At 31.4% G+C, this 25,418-nt stretch overlaps 4 protein-coding genes across 5 annotated transcripts; 3 read left to right on the plus strand and 1 right to left on the minus strand.

Moving 5' to 3' along the window:
• The first annotated feature begins 26 nt into the window (after positions 1–26).
• Positions 27–709, plus strand: LOC130452110 (cytochrome c oxidase subunit 5A, mitochondrial). The gene is made up of 2 exons (XM_056791430.1): positions 27–214; positions 267–709. Exons 1-2 carry the CDS (start codon positions 129–131, stop codon positions 634–636), a joined length of 456 nt encoding a protein of 151 aa, XP_056647408.1. The 5' UTR covers positions 27–128; the 3' UTR covers positions 637–709.
• A 1,364-nt stretch (positions 710–2,073) lies between these two features.
• Positions 2,074–8,451, minus strand: LOC130452102 (uncharacterized). The gene is made up of 8 exons (XM_056791424.1): positions 7,844–8,451; positions 7,646–7,765; positions 7,466–7,588; positions 7,156–7,412; positions 6,869–7,100; positions 6,123–6,811; positions 4,882–5,164; positions 2,074–4,715 (listed from the first exon to the last, which is right to left on the minus strand). Exons 1-8 carry the CDS (start codon positions 8,145–8,147, stop codon positions 4,636–4,638), a joined length of 2,088 nt encoding a protein of 695 aa, XP_056647402.1. The 5' UTR covers positions 8,148–8,451; the 3' UTR covers positions 2,074–4,635.
• A 779-nt stretch (positions 8,452–9,230) lies between these two features.
• LOC130452118 (uncharacterized) lies at positions 9,231–21,094 on the plus strand. Of its 2 annotated transcripts, none has more exons than XM_056791436.1 (7): positions 9,231–9,572; positions 12,221–12,873; positions 17,933–18,172; positions 18,226–18,423; positions 18,480–18,741; positions 18,801–19,018; positions 20,712–21,094. In XM_056791436.1, the coding sequence occupies exons 1-7, from the start codon at positions 9,495–9,497 to the stop codon at positions 20,980–20,982; spliced, it is 1,920 nt and encodes a 639-aa protein (XP_056647414.1). In that variant the 5' UTR covers positions 9,231–9,494; the 3' UTR covers positions 20,983–21,094. The 2 variants fall into 2 exon arrangements, with proteins under 2 accessions (XP_056647414.1, XP_056647421.1); XM_056791443.1 differs by having other exon boundaries at positions 9,237–10,785.
• Positions 21,095–22,189: 1,095 nt separating this feature from the next.
• On the plus strand, positions 22,190–25,416 carry LOC130452131 (alpha-tocopherol transfer protein-like). The gene is made up of 6 exons (XM_056791448.1): positions 22,190–22,462; positions 22,514–22,670; positions 22,922–23,168; positions 23,220–23,330; positions 23,390–23,492; positions 25,198–25,416. The coding sequence occupies exons 1-6, from the start codon at positions 22,342–22,344 to the stop codon at positions 25,347–25,349; spliced, it is 891 nt and encodes a 296-aa protein (XP_056647426.1). The 5' UTR covers positions 22,190–22,341; the 3' UTR covers positions 25,350–25,416.
• Positions 25,417–25,418: the final 2 nt, after the last annotated feature.

Below are 25,418 nucleotides of genomic sequence, written 5' to 3' on the forward strand. Positions count from 1 at the left end.
GTTATATTTCCACAATACAACAGACTAAAAAAGAAGAAGCAATTTGAAGTACTCAAAAGAGGTTAGAATTGTCTCACATCATTTCAGTTTTACGTAATACACGATATTTAAAGCTTAAATTAACAAAAATGTTCAAAACTACCGCTCTACGTGCACAATGTATCTTCAGGACTGCGCTCGCGGCGTCAAAACCAAATATAGCAACCTCAACTAGGTAATAATACGATAACCAATTAATTCCCAATACTAAAACTCTTAATATTCAGGTTAATGTCCAGTCACAGTACAGAAACCGATGAACAATTCGACAGCCGATACGAGAATTTCTTCAACAGAAAAGATATCGACGGTTGGGAGATCAGAAGAGGTATCAACGATCTATGGGGTCACGATTTAGTACCCGAACCCAAGATACTCGAAGCTGCTTTAAAAGCTTGCCGTAGAGTGAACGATTTAGCTCTCGCCGTACGCATTTTGGAAGCCGTAAAAGATAAATGCGGTAACAAAGTAAACGAAATCTATCCTTATATAATACAAGAATTGAAACCTACTTTAACTGAGTTAGGTATCAGTACGCCAGAGGAGCTCGGCATAGACAAACCGGAATTACATCTACAGAGTGTATTTCATATGTAACTTATTTGAATTATAATAAAACTGTTTCTCTATGTGTGTAGTTGAGAAAAATAATAAAGTAAGTTGAAAACTATTCAAGTTTTTTTATATTGTGTTTTATGATGATAAATCACGATTTTATTTTGCAGGGTTATCAATATATAGCTAATAATTCTAAAAAAGAGACGTCTTTATTCATTTTCTTCAATTTATGATTATTTTATTAATTTTTCATGTTATTTATATTTTAGTGTAAATATTGCAGTCATCTTCGTTAATTTCGTCGTTTTTTTTTTAATTTTTCATGTTTTGTTTCAAATTTCTTTATTTTTGTAACTTTATTTTCAAATCATTTTTATCAATTCCTGCCCTTTCTTTCATGTTTCAGCATCATTACTGATTTCAATTCCGTCAGTTTCACCAATTTTTTGTGTTTTGGATATTTTAGCCTCATTACTGCTTCCAATTTCAAAATTTAAACTTCATTATTGCTGCATATTTCAACTATTCCTTCATATTTGTCAATAATAGCCACTTCTCATGTTTTAGCCTTATTATTGTTCCACATTTCTTTGTTTTTGGGTACTTTTTCTGTTTTATCTTCAGGATTGTTTTCATTTTTAATTGTTTTTGTCAAATTCTGTAATTTTTTTCCACATTTCAGCTTAATTCCTTGATCTAATTCGTATAAGCTTCAATTTCAAATTAATTTGAGACTTTCTCCTGTTTTCTCTGCTATTGCTTCATGATTCATTTAATTGTCAACCATTTCCTCATATTTGTCAATATTTGATTCTTTTCATGTTTTAGCCTCATCATTCATCCAATTTTCTATGGCATCATCATTACATTTTTTTTTTAGTTTCTGCCTTTTCCTATGTTTCAACCTCATTATTGGTCCAATTTCAATGATTTTGTATTTTCCTTGTTACAACTTCATCTTCGTATCTGTTTCTAACTATTTTTGTCATTTTCCATGTTTTATCCTCTTTACTACTTCTTATTTTTGGTTTCTTATGTTTTCTCATATTCTCTTTTATTTCAAGTTATATTTTCCTTCTTATAAATTTGCTCCCATTTTCCATGTTTCATTACTGCCTTCATTTTCATCATTTTTCCATGTTTTAGCCCCATTATTGCTTCAATTTTAATAATGTTTTGCCTTTTCCATATGTTGGTTCATTGTTGCATCTGTTTTTAAAATTATCCATGTTGTAGCCTCATTACTCATGTTTTAGCCTCAATACTGATTCCAATTTGATCATTTTTCCATGTTTTAGCATCATTTTTATCTCTATTTTCAACGTTTCCATAACTTTCCATCTTGTTTGCATGTTTTAGCCTTTAATAGTGCTTCCAATTCCATAATTCTCCATGTTTTAACCTCATTAATCCCAAATTTTAATCCCATTTAGCCCCTAGTCATTGATTTTGAGGAAATAAATGATATTACAAAAGCAAATAGTAACTATAAACTTTATTTTGAGAAAATAATCCATTTCTTATAAATATATCTCATTTGCCTATGTGTACATTATATATATGCAACATTTTTCAATATTTTTTTGGTAACAAAGGCACAAATTTGTTGCAAATGATATACAACCTAATTATTCGTAAAACACACATCTAATTAAAAAAAAAATTTCGACGTTCATTTTGAAAAGAATTCACAGTACAAAAAAAGTAACTCTGTATACGTCGTAATATACAGGATGGACATGCAAACAATGTTTATTTCGTAATATATACACAATGGACAAACGCTTTATGTTTACATTCGAAAGGTTTCAGCTTAAACCGGTCCTGAGGTACTGAATTTTAATTTTTGTTTTCTTTTACACTATTAAAAAATAATAGTGATTGATTGTCGTATTGATAACTACTGTGAAATCTTTGGAGGAAAAAATATTTTAAAAATTAATCAATTAATCTTCCTGAAAATTTAATGGTTGATTTGTTTTGACCAAAAACTGTTTTATCGAGTGGAAAATACATGTACATATTTAAATATTAAAAACGTTTAAAAAGTATTTAGTCAGAGATACAAACCAAATTTGGAATAAAGAAAAATTGTTGGTGGAATAGAAAAATAATACGTTTAATGGAAGTAGTAGTTCAAATGAACCAATAGGAAAATTGTGAAAACTCATAGAGAAAGTGTGTACAAGTGAATGAATACGAGATTTCGCAAAAAACCATAAATAAAGTACTCTAGAAGTTGATTAAATAAGATTTCAGTAATCGAAAAATAGAAAGTGTAAGAAAAATTGTTTCCTTCAGATTAAAAGTTCAATAAAGTAGGAAAAAACCACCTCAGAATATCTGGAAGATAAAAGATGAACTTTGACAATGAGTAGATGAAATGAACTGAAGTAGATGAAATCAAAAGCAATTAATTATATCTGTGGAAGAAATAGTAGTTCAAATGATACAAAAGTACAGAAAAAGGTTAAGATTGGTAATAAAAACTGTTTTAAATATGAAAAGAAAAAAACAACAAATCTAGTAGAAGTTTATAACTATTTAAAAATGATTCTATTCAAATTAAACTCAATAGAGAAGATTGGTAAAAAACTAACAATCCATAAGTTTTAAACAAGAAGAAGATAATTGTATTCAGTTTGAAGTGAATATATGAAATAAATAAACAAAAATGCCACCTGAAAAGGAAACAATGGCAATCGAACACAATACAGTATTTCAAATGTTCGAGAAGTAAAGAAAATTGTTAAGATACATACTAAAAACTATTTTAGATATAAAACCAATAAAAAATTACCCATCCATAAATTTTCAACAATTGACCATGATTCAATTCAAATTGAATTCAATATATGGAATCAAGAAAAAAATGGCGGTTTAAAAGCAAATAATGGTAATGCAGGATGATACAGTAGTTCAAACGAAAAGATAAAATCAACAACAAAGAATTATACCTTTGGAAAATGGAATGAAATGAAAAATAGGATCAAAACATTAAAATTGTATTCAAAAAAGATTGACCAACAGTAAATAATTATATCAGAGGCAGCTGTAGTAGTTCAAGTTACCCAAAAGTAGAAAGTCATTAAAATTGGATGTAAAAAAGGTTTTAAATATAAAAATATGAAAGAAAATGTAAAATTTAGAAAGTTGGAACAATTTAAAGATGACTCAATTCAAATTGAACCGAATATATAACGAAAATAAAGACCGAATAGTATCAAAAGATGATAATTGTATTCGATGACGATATAGTAGTTCAAATGAACCTGTGGCATCTGTCTGTAGTAGTTCAAATGATCCAAAAGTAGAGAAACACAATAAAATTCGGTACAAAGACGGTTTTAAACAAAAAAATAAGAAAGAAAATTTAAAATTCAGAAAGTTAGAAGATTTTAAAGATGATTCAATTCAATTTGAACGGAATATATGAGAAAATAAAGACCGAATATGATCAACACATGATAATTGTATTAGATGACGGTATAGGAATTCAAATGAACCAAAAACGATTGACCCACAGGAAATAATTATATTTGTGGCGGCTGTAGTTCAAATGATCCAAAAGTAAAGAAAGTCATTAAAATTGGATGTAAAAACGGTTTTAGATATAAAAATAAGCAAGAAAATAATAAATTCAGAAAGAACAGAATAAGATCAAAACATAATAATTGTATTTGATAATGATATAGTAGTTCAAATGATAAATTTCTTCTTGAATAAAACAGAAAATGTGGTCGTTAAAATTCTTATTCCACCATTTTTATGTACATAATAAAATCAAAATTGTGAGATAAATAAAAATTCCAACATCCTTAAGTAATCTAAAGTCTTATACTTCGAATCTTCAGTACAGTTTTGCTAAACTAAAAAATATTTTTTTCAAGATTCGATTCATTTATTTTTTTAATGGGAAAAATACGTCCACGAAACGAGCGAAAATAATGAAAAATACAAATCAATTGTTGAAATAAATTTGTTATAATCGAAACTGGAATTAAATTAAATGAAAATTGGGATTTCGTACATTCTTTTCTAAGACTGTCGATTTTTTTTAATCAATTTCGGCGTTTTGATCGTCGAAGGCGATTTTTGGGTGGATATGCTCGAAGACTCTGCAACATAAATGAAACAATTTCACTTTCCTGTACTGCCAATGGAAAATGAAAAGTTTGATAAAGAAACACTTGATAATGCCCCACTTCACTATAGGTTAGGATTATTTCCGATGAATTTTTTTCAAAAAAATTAAACACACCCTGTATTATTTTCACAGCTTACCTAATTTTGGAGCGGTACTGTTCCTGGTACTCCTCGAGCTTTTTACATTAGAAATATTGTTGTTTTTTACAACCTTCAAGAGGTTTTCTTTTTTCTTATTAAAAACTTTTCCTTTTTTTGTTTGTTTCTCTTGAAAATTTTCTTTTTTGTTGAGTTTATTTATTTCTTTTATCTTTGGTTTTGGAACGACGTTTGTTTTTCGGCGTTTAGAGACGTTTCTCTTTGAATTCCTATGGAAAGTCGCTTTTTTTGATACTACCTTTAATGGTTTTTTGGCAGATACCTGGAAATATGTAAAATAAGTTCAATTATTAATAAAAAAACATTAGGAAAATCTTGAAAATTTTTAAAGAAACTACATTAAGAAAAATATTACAAAAAGAACCATCTAAAAACAAATAATACATTCGATAGATGTAGTAGTTCAAATGAACCGTTAGGAAAATGGTGAAAATTCTTAAAGAAATTACAATAAAAAGAACCTTACAAAAAAGCCGTCTAAAATCGAGTAACACATTCAATGGACACTTTGTTCAAATGAACCATTGCGAAAATGATATAATCACATAACTTTGTTCTTAACTTTTGTACCATCAAACATAGAACTTTGTACCAAAATTCTATCTGAACAAGAAGATTTGATTCATAAATCAGGATAATTTCGAAACTCCAGCCCTTTCGGTTTCAAAAATATAACCTTTCAAAGTTTGTTCATCTTAATTGCTATTTAAGATATGACATGAACCCATAACTTTGTCCTTTTCTTTTGTACCATGAAACATAGAGCTTTGTAACAAAGTTCTATCCAAACAGGAAGATTGCATTGCCAACAGTGATCATTTCGAAGCTTTAGCCCTATTGGTTCCAAAAATACAAGTCTTCAAAGTTTGTTATATCTTATTTGCTGTAATAAAAATGACATGATGCTATAACTTTGCCCATAACTCTTCTAAATCAAACATAAAGCTTTGTACAATAGCTCTTTCCAATCAAGAACTGCTTCACAAGTGGTGAAAATTTCATATATTTAACCACATCAATATCCAAAGTACAAGATTCCAAAGTTAATTTTCAAAATTTTTCTGGTACAAATCTTGCTACCCCAATTTTTCCAAATCACAACATAATAACGCAACACATTGTATCACACTCACCTAAATAGACAAGAATGTACCAAATTATGTATTCAATAGTTAGTAAAAACTGTAATTTAAAGAATTAATAAAAAAAATGAATCTCACTTGTAATTTTTTCGTTTTCATCCCCTTAGCTTTCATCACTGCTGTTTCTCGTACCTTCTTAACCTTATCAAACATACTTTTAATTCCCTTCTTCGTTAAAGGTCCACTTAACAGCCCGCTTCTCTTTTTCCCTTCACTTAACCCCCCATCACGTTTAACTAGATCTGCTTCTTCTGCCAACTTTTTCAATTTCTCCTCCGCCTCGAATGCCCTCCTCTCCTCCACTAACCCTCCCACTCTTTTTCGGTTGTTATCGATACGGGCGCTCTTCCGAGGCCTTTGGATCGATTCATTTTCATCAATCTCCAATTTCCTCTTTTCACCTCCACTTCTCAAATTACGTTTACCACTTTTGGTTACGTTATTCCCTTCTTCGTCTTCTTCTATTTCGATATTACTCGAAGATACTTCGTTACATTGTATTGTATTATCTTCTTTGAGATTTTCTTTGCCGCTATCAGAAACTCGAGGATCGAAGCTGGTGCTTTCACGGGGTTTCGGTAAAAAATTTCGCTCCTTCAGTGGAAAATTGGTCGTTGTAAGGTCACTTGATGATACGGGCGTCGTTTCTCTACTTTCTTCTTTAACCGGTTCTTCAGGAAGTTGATTTCCTTCCGGTACTGGTCGGTTATTATCGCAAGACGAATTCTGAGTCGATTCGCCGTCAAAACGAGTCATAATTTTCAAACCTATAAAAGAAAAATTATAATAATTCAAATAATTGATTCAGAATATTGTTAAATCACCTCTTTCTGGTAAATTCTTCTTTCTATCTTTTAAAACTTGGGCTCTTGGGGGTCCTGGTGGATCTAACATCAAAGTAACAACTGATGTGTTATCTGCACGCATTTTTGTGGAATGCCACCTTTCTAAAGCTTTTTCTACCAATAATTTACTTGGATTTAACCAAGTTTTGAAAGTAGAGTCACTCAAAGCTGCGTTTTCGTTATGTCGTTCAACTTGCTGTACTATATGCACCTAAATGTTAAAAAAAATCAAGTAAATACGCCCTTGATTAAAGAATTATATTTACCGCCATGATAGGACTCAGCATGTTATATAAACCATCAGTACCAAATACTAAACATCGATGTAGATTAGTATCGATTTTTATAACGGTACAATCCGGATCAGGTGAAACGATAAATCTATTGCTTTGATAATTATAAGACCAAAGATCACCAAGACTTCTAGCGACCGCTAAAAATGGTATTTCATCAATGGGGGTCGATCTACGAACTGGTCCTTGATGACCAATTTTAGGCCTGTTCCATACAACACGTGGTACACCTAAATACATATAAATTAAAACGTGTTTTGTGGAAAATTTTGTGAGTTCTTACCCGATTTTGCAACTACTTTGCCTCCACAACTTTTTATTCTATTCAATTCGTCCGCATTTTCAGGTTTGTGATCTCGAGTCAATGGTTTCGCCTTCCAATCAGAACAACCGGGCTCTTGATAACCTTTATTACATTTAAACACTAGCACTCGGAATGTAAGAAAATAAGAATAATACTTACCTAATATTATACCAGAATCACCTACATGACCGATATATATTTTACCTCTCCTAATAAAGGCTATACTAGCAGTAGTACCTGCAGTACTTGGTAATCCCGATGCTGTTCTTGGCCATTTTTCTTAAAAAATATATATAACAATAAAATATGCATTTAAATTACACATGCAAATATCACGTAAACACAATTTCTGTATACCTTGTTCACGCCACATAGCGTAATGCGTTGCTATGTAACCATCTTTGATGGCTTTTAATACATCTTCGTCGTCGTCTGACCAAAAATTTTTATGTTTAATTATGGTTTCCATAAGATGTTCTTTGGCAAAAGCTGCTGCTTCGGCACCACCGTGGCCGTCGTATATACCGAAAAATGCATATTCCAAATCTTTTTCGTCTTCAGTTTGTTGATATGCAACCGAAAAGAAATCTTCCATATATTTTCTACCACCTTGGCGACAATGTCCTGTCACACGCAGGTTCACACCGATAGATGCAGGCATTTTGTTTTAGGTTACATATAAAACGTTTTTAACTTATATTAGATACGATTTTTCTCACACAAACGATCACATTTACAATGTTTTTATTTATTTAAATTTCTGGCAATGGCGTAACTGTCATTTTATGACTTTTTAAGTATGTCAAGCACTACGAGTTACGTACGTATATATCGTTTGTTTTATTTAGTTTAATAACCATTCTAGAACGCGAACGTACCTCGAATCTTAATCGATAGTAGAGACCTCTGGTGAACAAAACTTTTACAAATACAATCGATAATAACGGGATCGCATTTGTAATTTCACCGGGTAATTTGAAAATTGATATATATTTTTCACAAGTGTATAAAAGCTTTTAAAAACATAAATAAACAAAAATTTCCAAAAACATTTGCATACATATTCACTTTCGAATTTGTAAACAAGAAATTTATAAATTTCTTCAACTTAAAAATTATTTATTACAATAAGTAGTAGAGTCCTGAAAGGAAGTCAATAAACTAACATTATTGAATATGATTATTTATATTCCACATTATCAACGCGCGTGTATGACATTGGGAAATCCAAACCAAAAATGTAAAAACAAAGTGTTAAAAAAATTACAAGGTATTGAAAATAGACCAGTATACTATGATTTTATTGTACAAGATATTTGTCAACAATGCAAGTTCGTAAAGTGAACATATTTGACTCGTTTGGATCCCATTCTTAAGTGAATTTTTAGTGGAAGCCTAATAGAAAAACTTGAAAGTGTATGGCCACTAGTGACTGCCACGTGGTTACTTCAGAATAGCCATGTAGCTAGCACGGAACACTTTTTTAATTCCAATTTTAGAAATTTGTCCCTTAACGATACGGCCACTTAGTGTAACCAATTTGCTTGTCTTTTTCAAATGTCTGTCTTTATAGTAATAAATAATACGTTGTCTCAGTTCTATTGCTTCGGAGTCATACACTTTCGATATGTCTATGTACATAACTAAATACACCAATTGACATTTTTTTTTTCAAATTCGACGCCCCATAAACCGGCCTAAATTGCCTCAAGGCATATCCTTCTTCCAACAACAAACCAACATTGCAGTCGACCGTGGAATACACGATTACCCACTTAACGATATCAGAGAACCGCGCGTGAGTCAAAATTATCTACACAGTCGCACAACGTCGGCCAATATGGCCGCGAACGACGTCCATCGACGTCGTTGAATAATATAATACGAAACAGCTGTTTTTAGTGCACAGTGATCAAGTTGGCGGATTATATACAACACAATGAATATTGTCTTGTGCGATTTTCTTTGTAGTGTGTGATGTGCGAATAAATTTTTTGTGTTAAAAGTCATGAGAAGGACTCCCCAGAGTCAGTCGCAAGGACAACTCGATAAAAATGAAGAAGAATGTACCAGCACTTCGTCTCCGGTAATATCTCAGTAGGCTGATTATAATATATGTTTACATTATTTGTCTATATACCAGGGATGGTCGATAGTAACTCTTTTCACTTTTTTAGTAATAATTCTTTCGTACAGTTCAGTTTGATAATATATAATCTATAATCAATTAATTTAACTCGTTAAATATTCTTTTTAACAAAATTGACATGTGATTAATATAAATATTTACTGTCCCATTTAGAATAGCGTGCCTATTGTCGTAATAGCTTCTAATTGTTTATACTGATACGAATACAATGATTAATTACATATTAATAACAATTTTACGTCAGAACAACTTTCGTTTTAGGTACCAAATACATTGGTTTTGTTGTTACGTGATAGTAACGTAAATAATCATAAAACTAGTAGGACAATATCTATTTGTGAAAAAAACTAGTCTTGAAAGTGAAAGGTCAATTTGTATGAAGAAATAACAAACGTGCATACCAAACTAAATCGTTTTCATAAGAATTCTAATAAAATATTATACGAGGTATTGTCAAAAATTTGAATGTGTATCAAATTTGGTAATGTTATGAATTTATAATATGCTTTTCGTCGTAAAAATTTAAAAAAGGTTCGTAAAAATAAAATTCACCTCCATTTAGTAGTATTTTCAACGATTACCAATTGGGTTATTGTGTAAGAATCTTCAAAAAATGTTTATAAACTCTCTGATGTCGTTTCTGACAGGAAGCCGTTATATTAAATTCAATTTCAAATAAAAAATTCACCATATTCATCAACCACACCTCGTATAATTCTAAAAATCTATGATAAAATTGAAGATCGATTAAACTTTTACAGTTAACTACTTTTTATACCAATATTTATGCCGATAAAACAGGAATTATTATTACAATTCTAAACGTCAAAGATAGTCGCCATTTTCGCTCCACGAATATAAATAAAATTATTATACTTGTTATTCATTAAATATTTTTTTAAATACCTTTATTATTAATAATTACACCTATATAATAGTAAAAACAGCATTTTGTAAAGTAATCATGATTTTGTTGCAAAATATGACTCAAATAGAGGAATTGACCGTGATAAAAAAATGTTTTTTAATATGCTTATCATGATACATGGTTAGCTATAATTAAAACATTTATAAAAATAGACAGTTATTTTCCATGCTTTGTTGGTATAACATGTTTTACGTTGATTTAGAGCCTCAAGATTTGAAAAAGGTAATTATTATTTTGCTTTATAACGTTCTGAAATGCTTACCGAAATATTCAACATGAATTATTATGAAAAAGAAGAGGAGTCTATAAGCTGATGGTCATAAATAAACATTTTGTGACTTCATTTGTTAGAAAAATAAACGTTTAAATGATTTAAAATTATTTAATAATACTAAAAAATGATATTTGATTAGTTAGAAGAATCGTAAATATTTTTTTATATAACCTAACCAAACTAAATTGTTTTCATAAGAATTATATTACAATATTGTACGAGGTATTGTAAAAAATGTTAATCTATATCAAATCTAATCTAATCTAACCTAACCAAGATGGTAATTATTTAGAATTGGTTAGGTTAGGTTTCATTGATTTATCATATATAAGTTGTACCATGTAATATTTAAAATAATGAAAATAATATGTTTCCCTCGCCTTAAATTTACTATTTGTACCTTCACAAACAACCCCAAATGCGTGAACAATTTTTTGGTACGATTGTTGCCTGGAGCCCTAATTCTAAATAATTACCATATATTATGAATTTATAATATGCTTTTCGTTGTAAAAACTAAATAAAGGTTCGTAAAAATAAAATTCAGATAAATTTACTAGTATTTTGAACGATTACCAATTGGGTTATTGTGTAAAAATCTTCAAAAAATGTATATAAACTTTCTGATATCGTTTCTGACTGGAAGCCGTTATATTAAATGCAATTTTAAATAAATAATTCACCATATTCATCAACCACACCTCGTATAATTGTAAAAATTTATGATAAAATTGAAGATCGATTAAACTTTTACAGTTAACTACTTTTTATATGAATATTTATGCCGATAAAGCAGGAATCATTATTACTCTTCTAAACGTCAAACATAGTCGCCATTTTCGCTCCACGAATGTAAATAAAATTATTATACTTGTTATTCATTAAATATATTTTTTTAAATGCCTTTATTATTAATAATGACACCTGTATAATAGTAAAAATAGCATTTTGTAAAGTAATCATGATTTTGTTGCAAAATATGACTCAAATAGAGGAATTGACCGTGATAAAAAAATGTTTTTAATATGCTTATCATGATACATGGTTAGCTGTAATTGAAACATTTATAAAAATAGACAGTTATTTTTCATGCTTTGTTGGTATAACATGTTTTACGTTGATTTAGAGCCTCAAGATTTAAAAAAAGTAGTTATTATTTTGCTTTATAACGTTCTGAAATGCTTACCGAAATATTCAACACGAATTATTATAAAAAAGAAGACGAATCTAAAAGCTGATGGTCATAAATAATCATTTTGTGACTTTATTTTTTAGAAAAAAAAAACATTCGAATGATTTAAAATTATTCAATAATACTGAAAAATGATATTTAATTTAATTAAAACAATCGTAAATATTTTTTTTATATTTTTGTTGTTCTAGTCACAAATATTGGAAAGAGTCCAATCGGATCGCGTTACTGTTACGAAGCCCGAAGAAGATCGACGCAGAAGAACGATAATTGTGGAAAAGAAAAACGGTTCCTTCGGTTTCACACTTCAAAGTTACGGTATCCATTACAAAAAAGAAAAAGAAATAGAAATGATTACATACGTTGATTACGTTGACTACGACGGACCTGCTTATAGAGCTGGTATGAGAGAAGGCGACGTCATATTATCCATAAACGGTACGGACATGGAAAAAGCCGATCATAAAACTCTAGTCAGTTATATAAAAAAATGTGATAACCGTATGAGGATGGTGGTACTTTTCGAGGATTGCGTTAGAAAGGTCGAACTGCACATGCGTTATATTCAACTACAACGAATCCTCCAAACTAAAATGGAGGAATTAGAGAGGCTGTGCATACGAGAAAGACAATTATTAGAAGGGAAATGGAAGACGCATAGTTTACCGGCTAGAAAAAAAGCTTCCCAATCTTGTAACGAAGGACCACCAACACCAACGCAAGCTTCTTATTCATATTGCAGACCGACTGTTTCAACTGAAGATGTAGCGAAAATTGCCCAGCAACAGAAGCAAGCGACGCCGCCTCTGGCTTTCGCTTATCAATATTTAGATTCTCGTTATAGGTAAGAACGGATGGATTTTATACAGGGTGTCACTTTTTATTAATTATTTAATTATAATTTTGTATATATTTAGATTTTTGGTTGATAGTTTATTTTTGTAAATAAATAATTTAATTTACTAGAATTTTGTTTTAGTTTTGTTTCTGTTTATAATTCGTATAGTGAAATTTGTAATTGAATCGATTTTTTTTTAAACGGGCGTAAATCCAAGAAAGTAAACTGTCGGAAAACTAAAAAAAAAAACTGTTTAAATCAAAATATTTCACTTGAAATATGTCAACATGTAAAGAAATTCAGTTTACAACAGAATTCAAAATTTTACACTTATATCTTTATCCATAATTTAGTTATATAGCTCTAAAAATGTGCCCTTAAAAAAAACAAGCTGCAACGAATTGAAAAACTATTAAATTCCAAGTAAAAATTGTTATTTTTATTGCAAGACAATGTTTACAATTTACTAAAAAGATGGTCAAATTACTTGAATGAGTTTAAATAAGAAAAAAAATCAAAGATGTAGATTTGAAGCCATACGAGGTCTGGCTATTAAATAACGTGACTGTTTACGAAGAAGGGTTTTATTATAAAATTTATTCTACATTCGAATACTCCCCTCCAATTAACTCCCATTCTCTCTCAACATACCTTCCCGTACGTTTTTTCCATTGATCGAAGCACGGAAGTCTTCATTGGTGAGAACCTTTAGGAGCTCTGCCGTTTTTTGCTTTACCGCTTCAATCAAAGCAAATCTTTTTCTAACCTTTCAAGGAAATCTGAGCAGACCCGTTAACGCAAGAGCTTTTGGTCAGGAGTCAGATTTTTTGGCACCAATAGACTTTTTTCATGTGTAATTCCTCTTGTAAAATTTTTCTGACTGTTCCTTTATTAGCGTTTACAGCCTCGGCAATCATCCGGATGCTCATTTTACGATCTGCACGCACAATTTGGTTGATTTTGGTCACTGTTTCCGGAGTTGAAACAGTCACAGGACGACCTGGGCGCTGGTCATCTTCAGTGCTCTCACTAAAGCGCTTACACCACTCAAAAACACCCGCACGAGATAGAAAATTGTTCCCATAAGCCCCCATGGTTTTCGGCACAAGAAAAGACGTAGACCAGATATCTAGATACCCAACGAACTACTCGTTTTTTACCCCACCCGTCTATGGCGGCCCTCTAGGCCCTCAGTCTCGTTATTTAATAGCCAGACCTCGTATTTCTTATTAATGGGTCATCGTTGGTTTCTTCAGCATCGAAATCGCTAGTAATCTCTTTAGATCTGTCATCAGTTGGCCAGTCACATATTTCTTCGAAAAATATCCGATGCTTGTCTGAAATGTAGGCTCTCAGTTTTATAATATCTTTTATATTTGCAGTTTTTATTGGTACTCGACCTTGGTAAGCCTTAACCGAAGGTGGGGTGAGAGTATCTGCTTTTGACTTAGCTCATAAAGATAGTACTAATCTGAAAATACATTTTATCCTTCTTATTTGTGTTTCTTGTGAAATACAAGATTTTTTGTAAAGCCGATCTTGCCATTTCTTGAAATCTAAAACTATGTCAGATGATGTAACCTCATGAACAGTGAACTTATTAAATTGTCACTGGAGGAAACTGTGGCCGTGAATAGGGAAATACTGAGTGACCTTCTGGAAACGAACTGAATCTGTCAGATATAAGTAGGACCTTGACATCGCTTGGTTTTTCTTTTGGCCTGTTATCAGTGAACAGACGAAGCTCAGTGTATTGGTTTGGTACTGATTTTAGGTACAAAACCGTACAAGGATGTTTAGTTGCATTCACTACACTACAATATTTTGGAGGTTATAACAACAATAGACAAAAATGAGCAGTAACTGCAGATAACAGGCGAAAGTCCAGAAATCAAACAACAGAATCCATAGAGAAAGTGGACTTGCGCCCTTTTAAAATAAACAAAAAAATTAAAATGCTGATTTGACACATTTCCACTCGTGATAAAATCGCCCTTTTAATAAAAATCGTTGTATTCTGAACAAAACCACCAAAACCTGAAAATCGAAAACAAAATGGACTCACGCCCGTTTAAAAAAAACCGATTATGACGCAGCTTATAATGAAAAATCGAAATTTAAGTATTTTTTGCTGATATTTTTTTTTTATTTTTGCTCATCCAAAAAATTGTAAACACTATAAAATAAAATTTTAAAAAAATATTTTCAGTTCTTCAATTTTTGATTCATCAAAAATTTGGACACTAAATCAAATTGATATATAGAAATATAGAGGAAATATTTATAAAAAAGTTGATGTTTTTAAATTATGAAAATTCAAAATGGCGGCCGGATGAATTGGATTTATGTATACGGGGGGTGTTCCAGGAGTTGATGCAAAAAATTCGGGAATTAGTAGATGACGCAAAAATTACGCTATGAAATAAAAAAAATTCTCATACGATCCCTCGTTTCTGAGTTATAGACCTTTAAATTTGCGAACTTTAATGTATATTTAAGTATATCTTGGCCTTCAGATAGTAGTGTAGAATTTTTTATTCTGCCAAACACACTACAGGGACATACATAACCGTCTAATAAAAATTCATAATCTTCGAATGTATAATTTAGAAAATAAACTTGAATATAAGTTCTATTTACGTAACTTTAAATGCCTATAACTCAGAAACGAGAGGTCGTACGAGAAATTTTTTTTCATGCAACACCATTATTTTCATTTAATTCATTTTAATCACTCCCAAATTTTTTACATCCGGAAATACCCTGTATATTTTTTCAATCCTTTCGTGAAAAGTAACAATTTCGAGATGCAATTTGTGGCAATCGACAAAGGAAGAGTTGTAGTTTGGTAAACGATATTATTGAGAAAAATCTGCTACTTCATCCCCACCCTTCCACGACACCGTAGTCTCGTTGCGTCTAGCGGTCTAAGGCTTTCGTTATCTCGACATCTAATTATCGTATTATAAAAATTTTTTTTCAAAATGTGTAGTTTTCAAAGACCTAAAAATGTTGGTGTGTTTATTTAGAAGACAAAAAACAAAATTAAATGATAGTAAACGATTGGATCAATAGTAATTCGATTAAAAAGGCGGCTGCTGATTTGGAGGTTGGGGAAGTGACTGTTGGCGATTGGAGACGAACGAAATCTGCTTAAAAGCTTGTGCAGATTTTTCCTACAGACGCTCAAGCTTGATCATGCATGCTTGTCAAGCTTGCAGTTACGTCTGTAGCCGCCTTAACAAAAGTTTGAGTGGAGGTGGTGCTCCTAGTCGAAAGACTTTGAAGAAAGGTGTCTACGAGTAGTCATCTGAAGCCTTTATTTGTAGATTTCCCAGCGTCGAGGGATGGGAAGTCCTGTGGATGGGCCGATGCTACAGACTAAGACGCTTGAATTATCTAAGAACTTTAAAGATGGCGAGGAAACATTTACCGCGAGCGAAGGATAGCTGGACCGATGGAAGAAAAGGTATGGAGTAAGGCAGCTGAGTATTATTGGTGAGAAGCTATCAGTAGACTCATCCGAAATCGCGAAATTTAGAAAAAAATAGAAGAAATTGTTTTTAAGGAAGGATTAACTTATAATCAAATTTTACCTTCTAAAACCTTGGTAGCAAAATCTGCTTCTGGATTTAAAAAAAGCAAAGAGAGGATAACTATACTGGCTGCAGCTAATGCTACTGGCTCATTGAATCTAAGGCTGCTGCTTATTGGAAAGGCGAAAAATCGTAGAGCCTTTAAAAATGTAAAAGACGACTACCTGCCAATAATGTACTACAACCAAAAGATGGATGGATCGATTGACGGCCCGATATTCAGTGATTGGTTTTACAACGAATTTGTACCTGTCACTGAAGAGTTTTTGATCAAAAAGAAGCTTCCCGGGAAAGCTGTTCTACTATTGGATAATGCGCCATCTCACCCTGATGCCCAAGAATTGGGCACTGGCGGTATTAAGGCAATCTTTCTACCCCTTAATGTAACCTCGCTTATACAATCCCCAGACCAAGGGGTTCTAGAAGCGATGAAGAGGATCTACCAGCGAAGGCTTCTCCAGATGTTGATTTTAAAGTTAGACGAAGGAATAACTTAAAACAAGTCACATTAAAAGATGTGTGGTACTGAATTACGTCAGCGTGGGATGAGGTAAAAACAATCATCGTTCAAAAATCGTAGAAAAATTTATTTGACATAAACGGGCCATGCACGAAAACGCCAGAACCGGAGAACGTGAGTGAACTAGCCAATGAGTTAGCCGTTAAAGATCAAATCAACAGCGAAGACATTTGTGATTGATGCATTTGAAATGTTAAGATGGAGATTACCGACGAGGAAATCATCGATATGGTAACCGGTGCTGAGGACAGCGAAGAAGATGACAATATGGACGATATAATTCCCAAAATATCATATAACCACGGGCTAAAGCCTTTTGCTTTCATAGAGCAACATCGTACAGCGTTGGCGCAACATTGCATCGTCCAAGTGAGGGAAGAGGTTATATCAGAAGACGATCAAAGACTTTTTTAAGAAATAATTTATGTTTCCACTTGCTTACTGGTGTTTAATTGTGATTATTATATGTTTTTGCTTCCAATAAACCAGTTTTGTAACCTCTCAAGGGTTTTACGTCTTTTTTACCATAACTTAACTTTCGTATTATCCGAGTTTTCCCGTATCCGAGGTGGAAACGGTCCCCGAATAATCGGAACTCTAGGTACTGTATTTATTTTCTCTATATTTCCATAAAACATCATTTTGATTCTTCTGTTTTTATCGTAATCTAGTTCCGCCATATTAAAAATCATGAAATTTTCTACAATTTCGTTATCTACAATTTTTTATACGAACAAAAATGAACGAGATATCTCAAATTTCGAGATATTAAAGCTGTATTAGCAAACTGTGTTAAAAATTTACCATTTTGTGTAAAAATGTGAAGTGACTTTCCTCTTCATTATTTTATATACTTAAATAAACTATGAAAAGCGAAGTTTCGTCATTTTTAAATCAGTTGTTGTAAGATTTTATTCATCTTAACTAAAGACGCAAACAACATGTTTAGATATATTCTTCAACCGTCAAATACAAGCAGCGGGGAATATTTATTAACATTGGAGCCTCCACAATATAAAGATCAGCACAATCTCATAATAAAAACCCCTTGCGAGCAGAAACAGAATAGAGCTTCCCAACAGAGAATTGAGAAACCGAGAAAAGCCCCGGTTTTATGTCAACGCTACGCAGGACAACTCTGCAATCCTTGCGTGCAATCAGGATCTTCAAGTAATGGAGATAACAATAGGTAAACTGGGATTTTGATTAGTGCCCTTGGAAAATGTTGATTTTTTCTTATAGTTTAGACGCGTACGACCTGGCGAGTCCATGTTGCGATCCAAGATGCGTACCGAATAACAGAAGAAGATCGCGCAGCCACAAAGAACATAGAAAAAGAGATTCTAAGACTGAGGAAACTCAAACTGAACCCCAGCAAACGAGATCTCGACCACATTCCCAATCGTCGCAAACTACTCCCGATTATCCGGTTCAAAAAAGGTGAAAACTACTTAAATAAAAAACGTTTTTGTGTATAAAAAACTTATTTTTCATAGATATTTCCATTTTGGAACGGGCCTAGTGAGTCAATGTAGTTTACATTCCTGCACATCGAGCGAAGTCAGTAACGCAGTACCGACAACGTTAGGCGAAAGTTCTGCCAATAGTTATACGACTTCTTTAAGTACCGACACCCTGTATTGGGACGGATCCTGTGATACTAGACGGACGAGCATAAAGTCTTCTTCTAAGCACGACCAACAGAGATACTCGCAACAACCCCAGCAGTACGAAACTATCTACATTCAATACAAACAAGTAAAAACATGAAATTATTGTATATTTGGGCGTTTCACGTTTTTTTTTTTTGGTTACAGGTGAAGCCGAAGTCTTGGGATAATTTGGCTACGAAAGCGTTCGGTGGTTACGGTTTTGGTTACGGATATTTGGATACTTCTTCGAAATGCGGACAAAAATCCGGTCGACCTCCGCCTTCTACTAAAAGTCAGGGTACTCAGTACGTTAGGATGGATAAGCAGTCGAGCAGTGGAGGAACTTCGGGGCAACTTCAGTATACCCCGCATACACATCGAAGGTGGGTTTTGATCCTATTTCAAGTTTATTTTTGATAGTTTCAATTTTTAAATGAAACCCATCGAAGTTTTGGCATTTCATTTCAATTATGTGACTTAGGTGATGTTATTTGTTTTTCTGAATCTATATTAGTTCTTTCAATCCTCTCTTGAAGCTGAGCGATATTGTATTCCTAATAAATATAAATTTTCTCGAATTTTCTTTAGAATTGAAGCGAAATTTCAACATTTTGACAGTTTTTAGCCCTATATATGACATATAATTAGTTTTTTATTAAAAAAATGCAAAGCTTGAGACAAATTAAAGCTTTTATTTGAACCAATGTTGGTTTTTTCAACTATTTTTTCAAAATCCAGCAATAACCCTTTTTTGGATTTAAACGATATATGTGAGATTTTTCACAGTTTCTGAACCTTGTTTGCAATTTTAATTGATTGCCCATAAAGATTATAAGTTTTCTAAAAAAATTGTGCAGCCAAAGAGCAATTATAGCTTCCCTTTCAGCTAATATTTGCTTAGTCACCAAATCTCTATATTTGAGCAATATAACTGTCATTTTTGACAATTTATTAGCTCTTTTTCACTCTTTATTGGATACCCTACAAAGATTACAAGTATATCAAACAAAATTCTGGAGCTAGAGTTCGATTGTGAGTTTTCTTAGGGCTAATATGAGTTATCTCAACAATTTTTTCGGATTTAAGCAACATTTTCGATATTTTTTGACAGTTTCTCAACCTTGTGTGCAATTTTAATTGATTACCCATAAAGATTATAAGTTTTCTAAAAAAATTGTGCAGCCAAAGAGCAATTATAGCTTCCCTTTCAGCTAATATTTGCTTAGTCAAACAAATCTCTATATTTGAGCAATATAACTGTCACTTTTGACAATTTATTAGCTCTTTTTCACTCTTTATTGGATACCCTACAAAGATTACAAGTATATCAAACAAATTTCTGGAGCTAGAGTTCGATTGTGAGTTTTCTTAGGGCTAATATGAGTTATCTCAACAATTTTTTCGGATTTAAGCAATATTTTCGACATTTTTTGACAGTTTCTCAACCTCGTTTGCAGTTTCAATTGATACCACGTGAAGATTATAAGTTTTCTGAAAAAATTGTGGAGCCAAAGACCAATTAAAGCTTTCCTTTGAGTCAATATTTGCTTACTCAACCAATTCCTTAGATTTAAACAATATAACTGTCATTTTTGACAGTTTATTAGCTCTCTTTAGCTCTTTATTAAATACCCTTCAAAGATTGCAGATTTTCAAACAAAATTTCGGAGCTCGAGTTCAATAGTCAATTTTTTTACGCCTAATATGAGTTATATCAACAATTTTTTCAGATTTAAGCAATATTTTAATCAATATTTAATTTTGACAGTTTATTAGCTCTATTTGAGTTACCCCACAAATATTGTAAATTTTTTACAAAAAACGTGGTGTTGAAGTTTCATTATGGGTTTTTTTGGAACTAATCAATTTTCTTAACCCTGTCTTTACGTTTTCGATATTTTTGACAATTTCCATCATTATTTAGAGTATTGACGTAATACACCCCAAAGATAATAACTATTTATGAAAATTAATGATAAATTGAAATCCAATTTTGGATTATTTTTGACTCAAAATCAATTTTCTAACATTTTCGAAATACCTAACCAATTTACTAATTGAAATGCTCCTCCCTAGATACATACAACCAACAAAATCAACAGAAAGTCTCCTATCAGCTCCAAAATATTCATCTGAAGCCTTATCAGACTCGAGCTTATCTTGTGAATGTTTGGAGAACGTTTCTCCCGGTCCGGAATCATCGGAGAATCGATTTTTTCCCTGTACTAGATCTAGCTTAATCAGTCCTACTGACCCAAATTTTGGATATTACAGTGCAAGAAGGGCATCCCGAAACGAATATACCAAAAACGTCGTAACCACGAGCTCAGAAGCTACACGATTATAGACAAACAACTTTTTACATGTATTAGAGCATTTTTTTGATGCTTCGTTTTGTTTTTAATTTATTTACAACGTATAAATGTGATTATTTGTTTTAATAAAAACTTTTGTTAAAATTTTCATTTATTTATACTACAAAATCAATTCCCAGACCTTTAAAACTAGACTACTACTAATATTATAAAATACGTTATTTCTCTAACACCCCGTATTAAAAAACTCAGTTATAACTCAAAACATGCAAATTAAACTTTGAAACCAAGAATTTCATGGACAGACTGTAAGAAATAACACAATAATTTCCTTAATATAATTTTTTATCGATAATTAATAATATGTTATTAAAATACGGAATTTACGTCTTATTATTTTTTTATATATTTGTTACCACAACAATATTTTGACGATTGTAACCTTAAATTTCTCCGGACTGATAGACGAATATATTCCAGACAGTGTTGCCACAAGTTTAAGTACAAAATCAAGTTACTACACCTATTTTTACTTTCTATTTCCAAAATAATCATCATCACAAAAAATAATTTTAAATAAAATTTGAAAAGCATACGTGAGAAACTATAATCAACAAAGATTATATGTACAGGGTGTAGCAGACAATCATGCAATTTTGAAATGGCTGTGGATACGTAGAAAGTGGGCGGGGCGAGATGTCAAGGTTACCGTTATGTTTTCCATTTCGGTCGCCATTGAACAGACCAAGCATTTGTTGTGGAAGCGTTTTACCAAACTGGTAATTAATATCAGTGAAACAACTAATGAAAGAGATGGCAGTTCGAGATCCGTTGGAACTCCTGAGTAGTCAGCAGAGTGACAAAAAAAAAATCTCATACGACCTTCGTTTCTAAGTTATAGACATTTAAAGTTTCGAAATAAGAACTTATATTTTATTTCACTTTTATTTGAGTTCTCTATCATCATTTCGAATCCACTTGAACAAGCTCTCTTCATATTCAATAACTATATACAGGGTGTTGAATTTTTCAATCGATTTTTTAACAAACTCTTTGTTTAACTCTTGTATGAAAAATTTTTTTTCATGTGATACCATTATTTTCACGTCATCTACTCACTCTCGAATGTTTTGGATCAACTCCCGGAATAACCTGTATATTAGAGATCAAATTTCAAAAAGAACAATATCTACCGCGTTCGAATCATCTTTGGCAACATCGATTCTAGAAGTTGTTTTCAAATGACCTTGAAGATTGTCTGCGGATTAATGTATAAACATGATTACCTTGTTAATGAACAAAATATATTAAACCTGTTTCTTAATTAATTTGATTATTTTTCTTAAAATTTTATTTATTCTAAAATTGTATCGAGAAGGGTCCGCATTAAAATGTCCGTTCAACAATTAGACTTGGAAGAAATGTATAAAAAGATTCCTGAATTGAAAAGAAACGAAGTGAAAATTTTGAAAAATTGGGTAGAAAAACAACCGTATCTACCAAATATCTCAGGTAATTCGAAAAAATTTATTTGTTTTATATTTATAAACGTTTTATTTACAGAATTTCAAGTTGCGCTTTTTTTACATAGCTGTTACTACAAACAAGAAGCGGCTAAAGCTGCTATAGACGTTTATTATACAGTACGGACTTTATGTCCAGATATTTTTCAATGTAGAACTTGTAATGACCCCGGAATTCAAGTCGTATTGGACCATAGGTATGTTAAAATTAAGTGAGGTTAGAATATCTTAACGTTGGTAAGCCTGCAAGAACTAATAGGACAGGAGAGGAAATAAAAAACGAATAAAAAATATATGAAATTAAAAATTTTTTTTAGAGTTATAGGCGTAGTCAAAGCCAAAAACCTTTAGGTTCATTTAGACGAGATTTAGGTTAGATTTACTTCAATTGAGTTATGTCAGCTTAAGGTTAGGTTATAAGTTTGGTTCAAATCTAATTTGTTTTTAGTGTTATAGCGGCGACTCCGCTGCCGAATGGAGACACTATGATCATAGGTCGATGTGGGGAAGCTGAATATTTCACGTTTGTAAATCAATTAAAAGTATTCGATGCATTACTACAATTAAATTTACGTAAAAACGGACCTTTACCAGGACTTCATATTGTAGTTGATTTGAAAAATATTACTTTCACTCATTTTATTAAACTTTCTTCTTCTGTTTTGATTTTAAAAAAATTTTTCTACCTATTACAAGTAAGTGTAATACTTATTCCGTATTTCCTGTTTGAGTGACATATTTTTTAGGAAGGATTGCCAGTTAGAATAAAGTATCTTCATTTTGTTAACCTAGTTTCATTTATTGACAAGATATTATCATTAGGAAAACCGTTTTTGAAGAACGAATTGATTAAATGCGTAAGAATCTTCATTAAAAAAATGGAAAGTTATAAATATATTTACGGAAATTTTTTTAGGTGAAAATTCATCAAAAATTTGACAGTATTTACGAGTATATTCCACGAGAAGCATTTCCAATTGATTATGGAGGCTCCGCTGAATCTTTTGAGAAATTACGACGTAAGTAAAATGATAAATTTTTCATGTAAAACAAAAAAGCGAAAAATTACATTTTATAACTTTTCTCTCCGTCCTATACTTTGCTTTTGATACATTTTTTTAATCATTCAAAGGAAATATGCAATTTTGAAAAAACTATTAACAAAAACGTTTTATTTATTCTCTTTTTTAAACTTTCAGTTTTCCCTGTACTAATTTGTCATGTTTTTTTATAAATTTTTGTAAACAGGCGAATTTGAAAAAAATATTGTTTCTTTAACAAAAAATCATGTCGACGCCGACGTCAACAATCAAAGGTTATTTATCCTCTATATATTATTTTTATCGTAAATCAAAAACTGAATTCTTTCAAAATTATTTCATAATATGTTTATCTCACTAATAATTAGTTTCTATATTTCTAAAATAACTTTAATTTAAATCATCTTACCTGGATAATTTGATGATACTCGAATCCGTCATTTTTCAAGTAAAAACATGAATTTTCCAACTCGATTTTCCTAAAAAAACTCATAACTCTGTTTCACACATACACACACACACACTTCGATCGACGAAGTGGCAAAACATCTGACTAGCGTCAAAACGAACTTGCACGATTCTATATCTATTCGACTGTTTCAAATAATTGGAAAAAAAACACGCTTTTATTGTTCGAAAGTAAAATTCTTACTTAGTGTCCAACAAAATGTTTCTGTATGGTATCAGATGAGTTTAATTTCATAACACCACGTTTATAACAATAAAACCCGACGTTAAACACGATTATCAACATGGTGTCCATCACGACTAAGATCAACTTCAAACTTCAACTGTCGTTGTTGAACTGACGACTTTTAGTTAATTGTCTGGTACCTAGGTGGCGCTATATAAAGCATATAATATTAAATCATTTAAACAATTGATTATGTATATTTAATACAATTTCTATTATATTTTGCTAATTGAAATGAAAAAAGAATAGGCATACATAAAGTGGAATCGTTTTTTGAACAATTCAAAACAATTCAAAAATTCCATACTGGTTGATATTAGTCCTAACCTTGTAATTATTGTTTTCACGCTTTTTTATAATAGGGTATTTGACAAATTTGGAAGAAATGGTTGAAATGATATGTATATATAACTCTAATTTAATATACAACATTTGTGTATAATTTTATTTTATTATTACACATTCAAAATCAAGTTTCCAAATTTTCCGCTAAAACACTCATTTCAATTATGGCGGTAGATTTACGTCAGTACGTGATAAGCTCGCGAACATTTGACGGCTTTTACTGTGATTTATTCGTTTTTGTGTTATAAAATGCCTTTTAAATCTTATAAGTGATGTTTAGTGTATTAATACGTTGTATGTGTTGTGTGTGTGTGAAAAACTATTCACGTGCCGACAGCAATAGAGGAATAAACGAATTTTATAGTTTATTCTTGGAATATCACTGTCATGTAGGTATTACATGTTATGTTCGTTTTTCTAACTTCATAATAAATGTATTGTAACCGCGATAGAATAAAAATACTGGTGTAATTAAGGCAAAAACAAAAAGAATTAAAAATCTTCAATGAACGTTCACTGTTATGTCCCTCGCAGCTGATTGTTTTCATTAAATATAATCGATTTTTGCAAATTATGACCAAAAAAATGTCAAATACCCTATTCAAATGATTACCATCGTAAATAACGATCAGTTTTAATTTTTAGAAAACACTGCGTCGCTTATCAAAGCTAACGAAAAGTTTTTGAACTCGGAAGACCTTCAAAGAGTAGATGAAAGTAAAAGATCAGGGATACCTAAAAGTATAAATGAAATATTTGGAGTGGAAGGTAGTTTTAAGAAATTGGAATTCGACTAATCATTCAAATTCATTGTATTGATTTACATTTTGTCTCTGTCAATTGATCATTAAAATTTTTAACATATT

Source organism: Diorhabda sublineata, chromosome 1 (genome assembly GCF_026230105.1).
Source record: "Diorhabda sublineata isolate icDioSubl1.1 chromosome 1, icDioSubl1.1, whole genome shotgun sequence".
Taxonomy (NCBI): domain Eukaryota; kingdom Metazoa; phylum Arthropoda; class Insecta; order Coleoptera; family Chrysomelidae; genus Diorhabda; species Diorhabda sublineata.

What these genes read in the sequence shown, in the direction of transcription:
- LOC130452102 (XM_056791424.1), bottom strand. Translation starts at nt 8,147, where the DNA reads ATGCCTGCATCTATCGGTGTGAACCTGCGTGTGACAGGACATTGTCGC. An exon ending in TGCTGAGTCCTATCATGGCG is followed by an intron (nt 7,101 to 7,155) that starts GTAAATATAATT and finishes TTTAACATTTAG; the next exon opens with GTGCATATAGTACAGCAAGT. An exon ending in GAAGAATTTACCAGAAAGAG is followed by an intron (nt 6,812 to 6,868) that starts GTGATTTAACAA and finishes TTTCTTTTATAG; the next exon opens with GTTTGAAAATTATGACTCGT.
- LOC130452118 (XM_056791436.1), top strand. Translation starts at nt 9,495, where the DNA reads ATGAGAAGGACTCCCCAGAGTCAGTCGCAAGGACAACTCGATAAAAAT. An exon ending in TATTTAGATTCTCGTTATAG is followed by an intron (nt 12,874 to 17,932) that starts GTAAGAACGGAT and finishes CAACATGTTTAG; the next exon opens with ATATATTCTTCAACCGTCAA. An exon ending in AGTAATGGAGATAACAATAG is followed by an intron (nt 18,173 to 18,225) that starts GTAAACTGGGAT and finishes TTTTTCTTATAG; the next exon opens with TTTAGACGCGTACGACCTGG.
- LOC130452131 (XM_056791448.1), top strand. Translation starts at nt 22,342, where the DNA reads ATGTCCGTTCAACAATTAGACTTGGAAGAAATGTATAAAAAGATTCCT. An exon ending in AATTTTTCTACCTATTACAA is followed by an intron (nt 23,169 to 23,219) that starts GTAAGTGTAATA and finishes CATATTTTTTAG; the next exon opens with GAAGGATTGCCAGTTAGAAT. An exon ending in ATCTTTTGAGAAATTACGAC is followed by an intron (nt 23,493 to 25,197) that starts GTAAGTAAAATG and finishes TTTAATTTTTAG; the next exon opens with AAAACACTGCGTCGCTTATC.
- LOC130452110 (XM_056791430.1), top strand. Translation starts at nt 129, where the DNA reads ATGTTCAAAACTACCGCTCTACGTGCACAATGTATCTTCAGGACTGCG. An exon ending in AATATAGCAACCTCAACTAG is followed by an intron (nt 215 to 266) that starts GTAATAATACGA and finishes CTTAATATTCAG; the next exon opens with GTTAATGTCCAGTCACAGTA.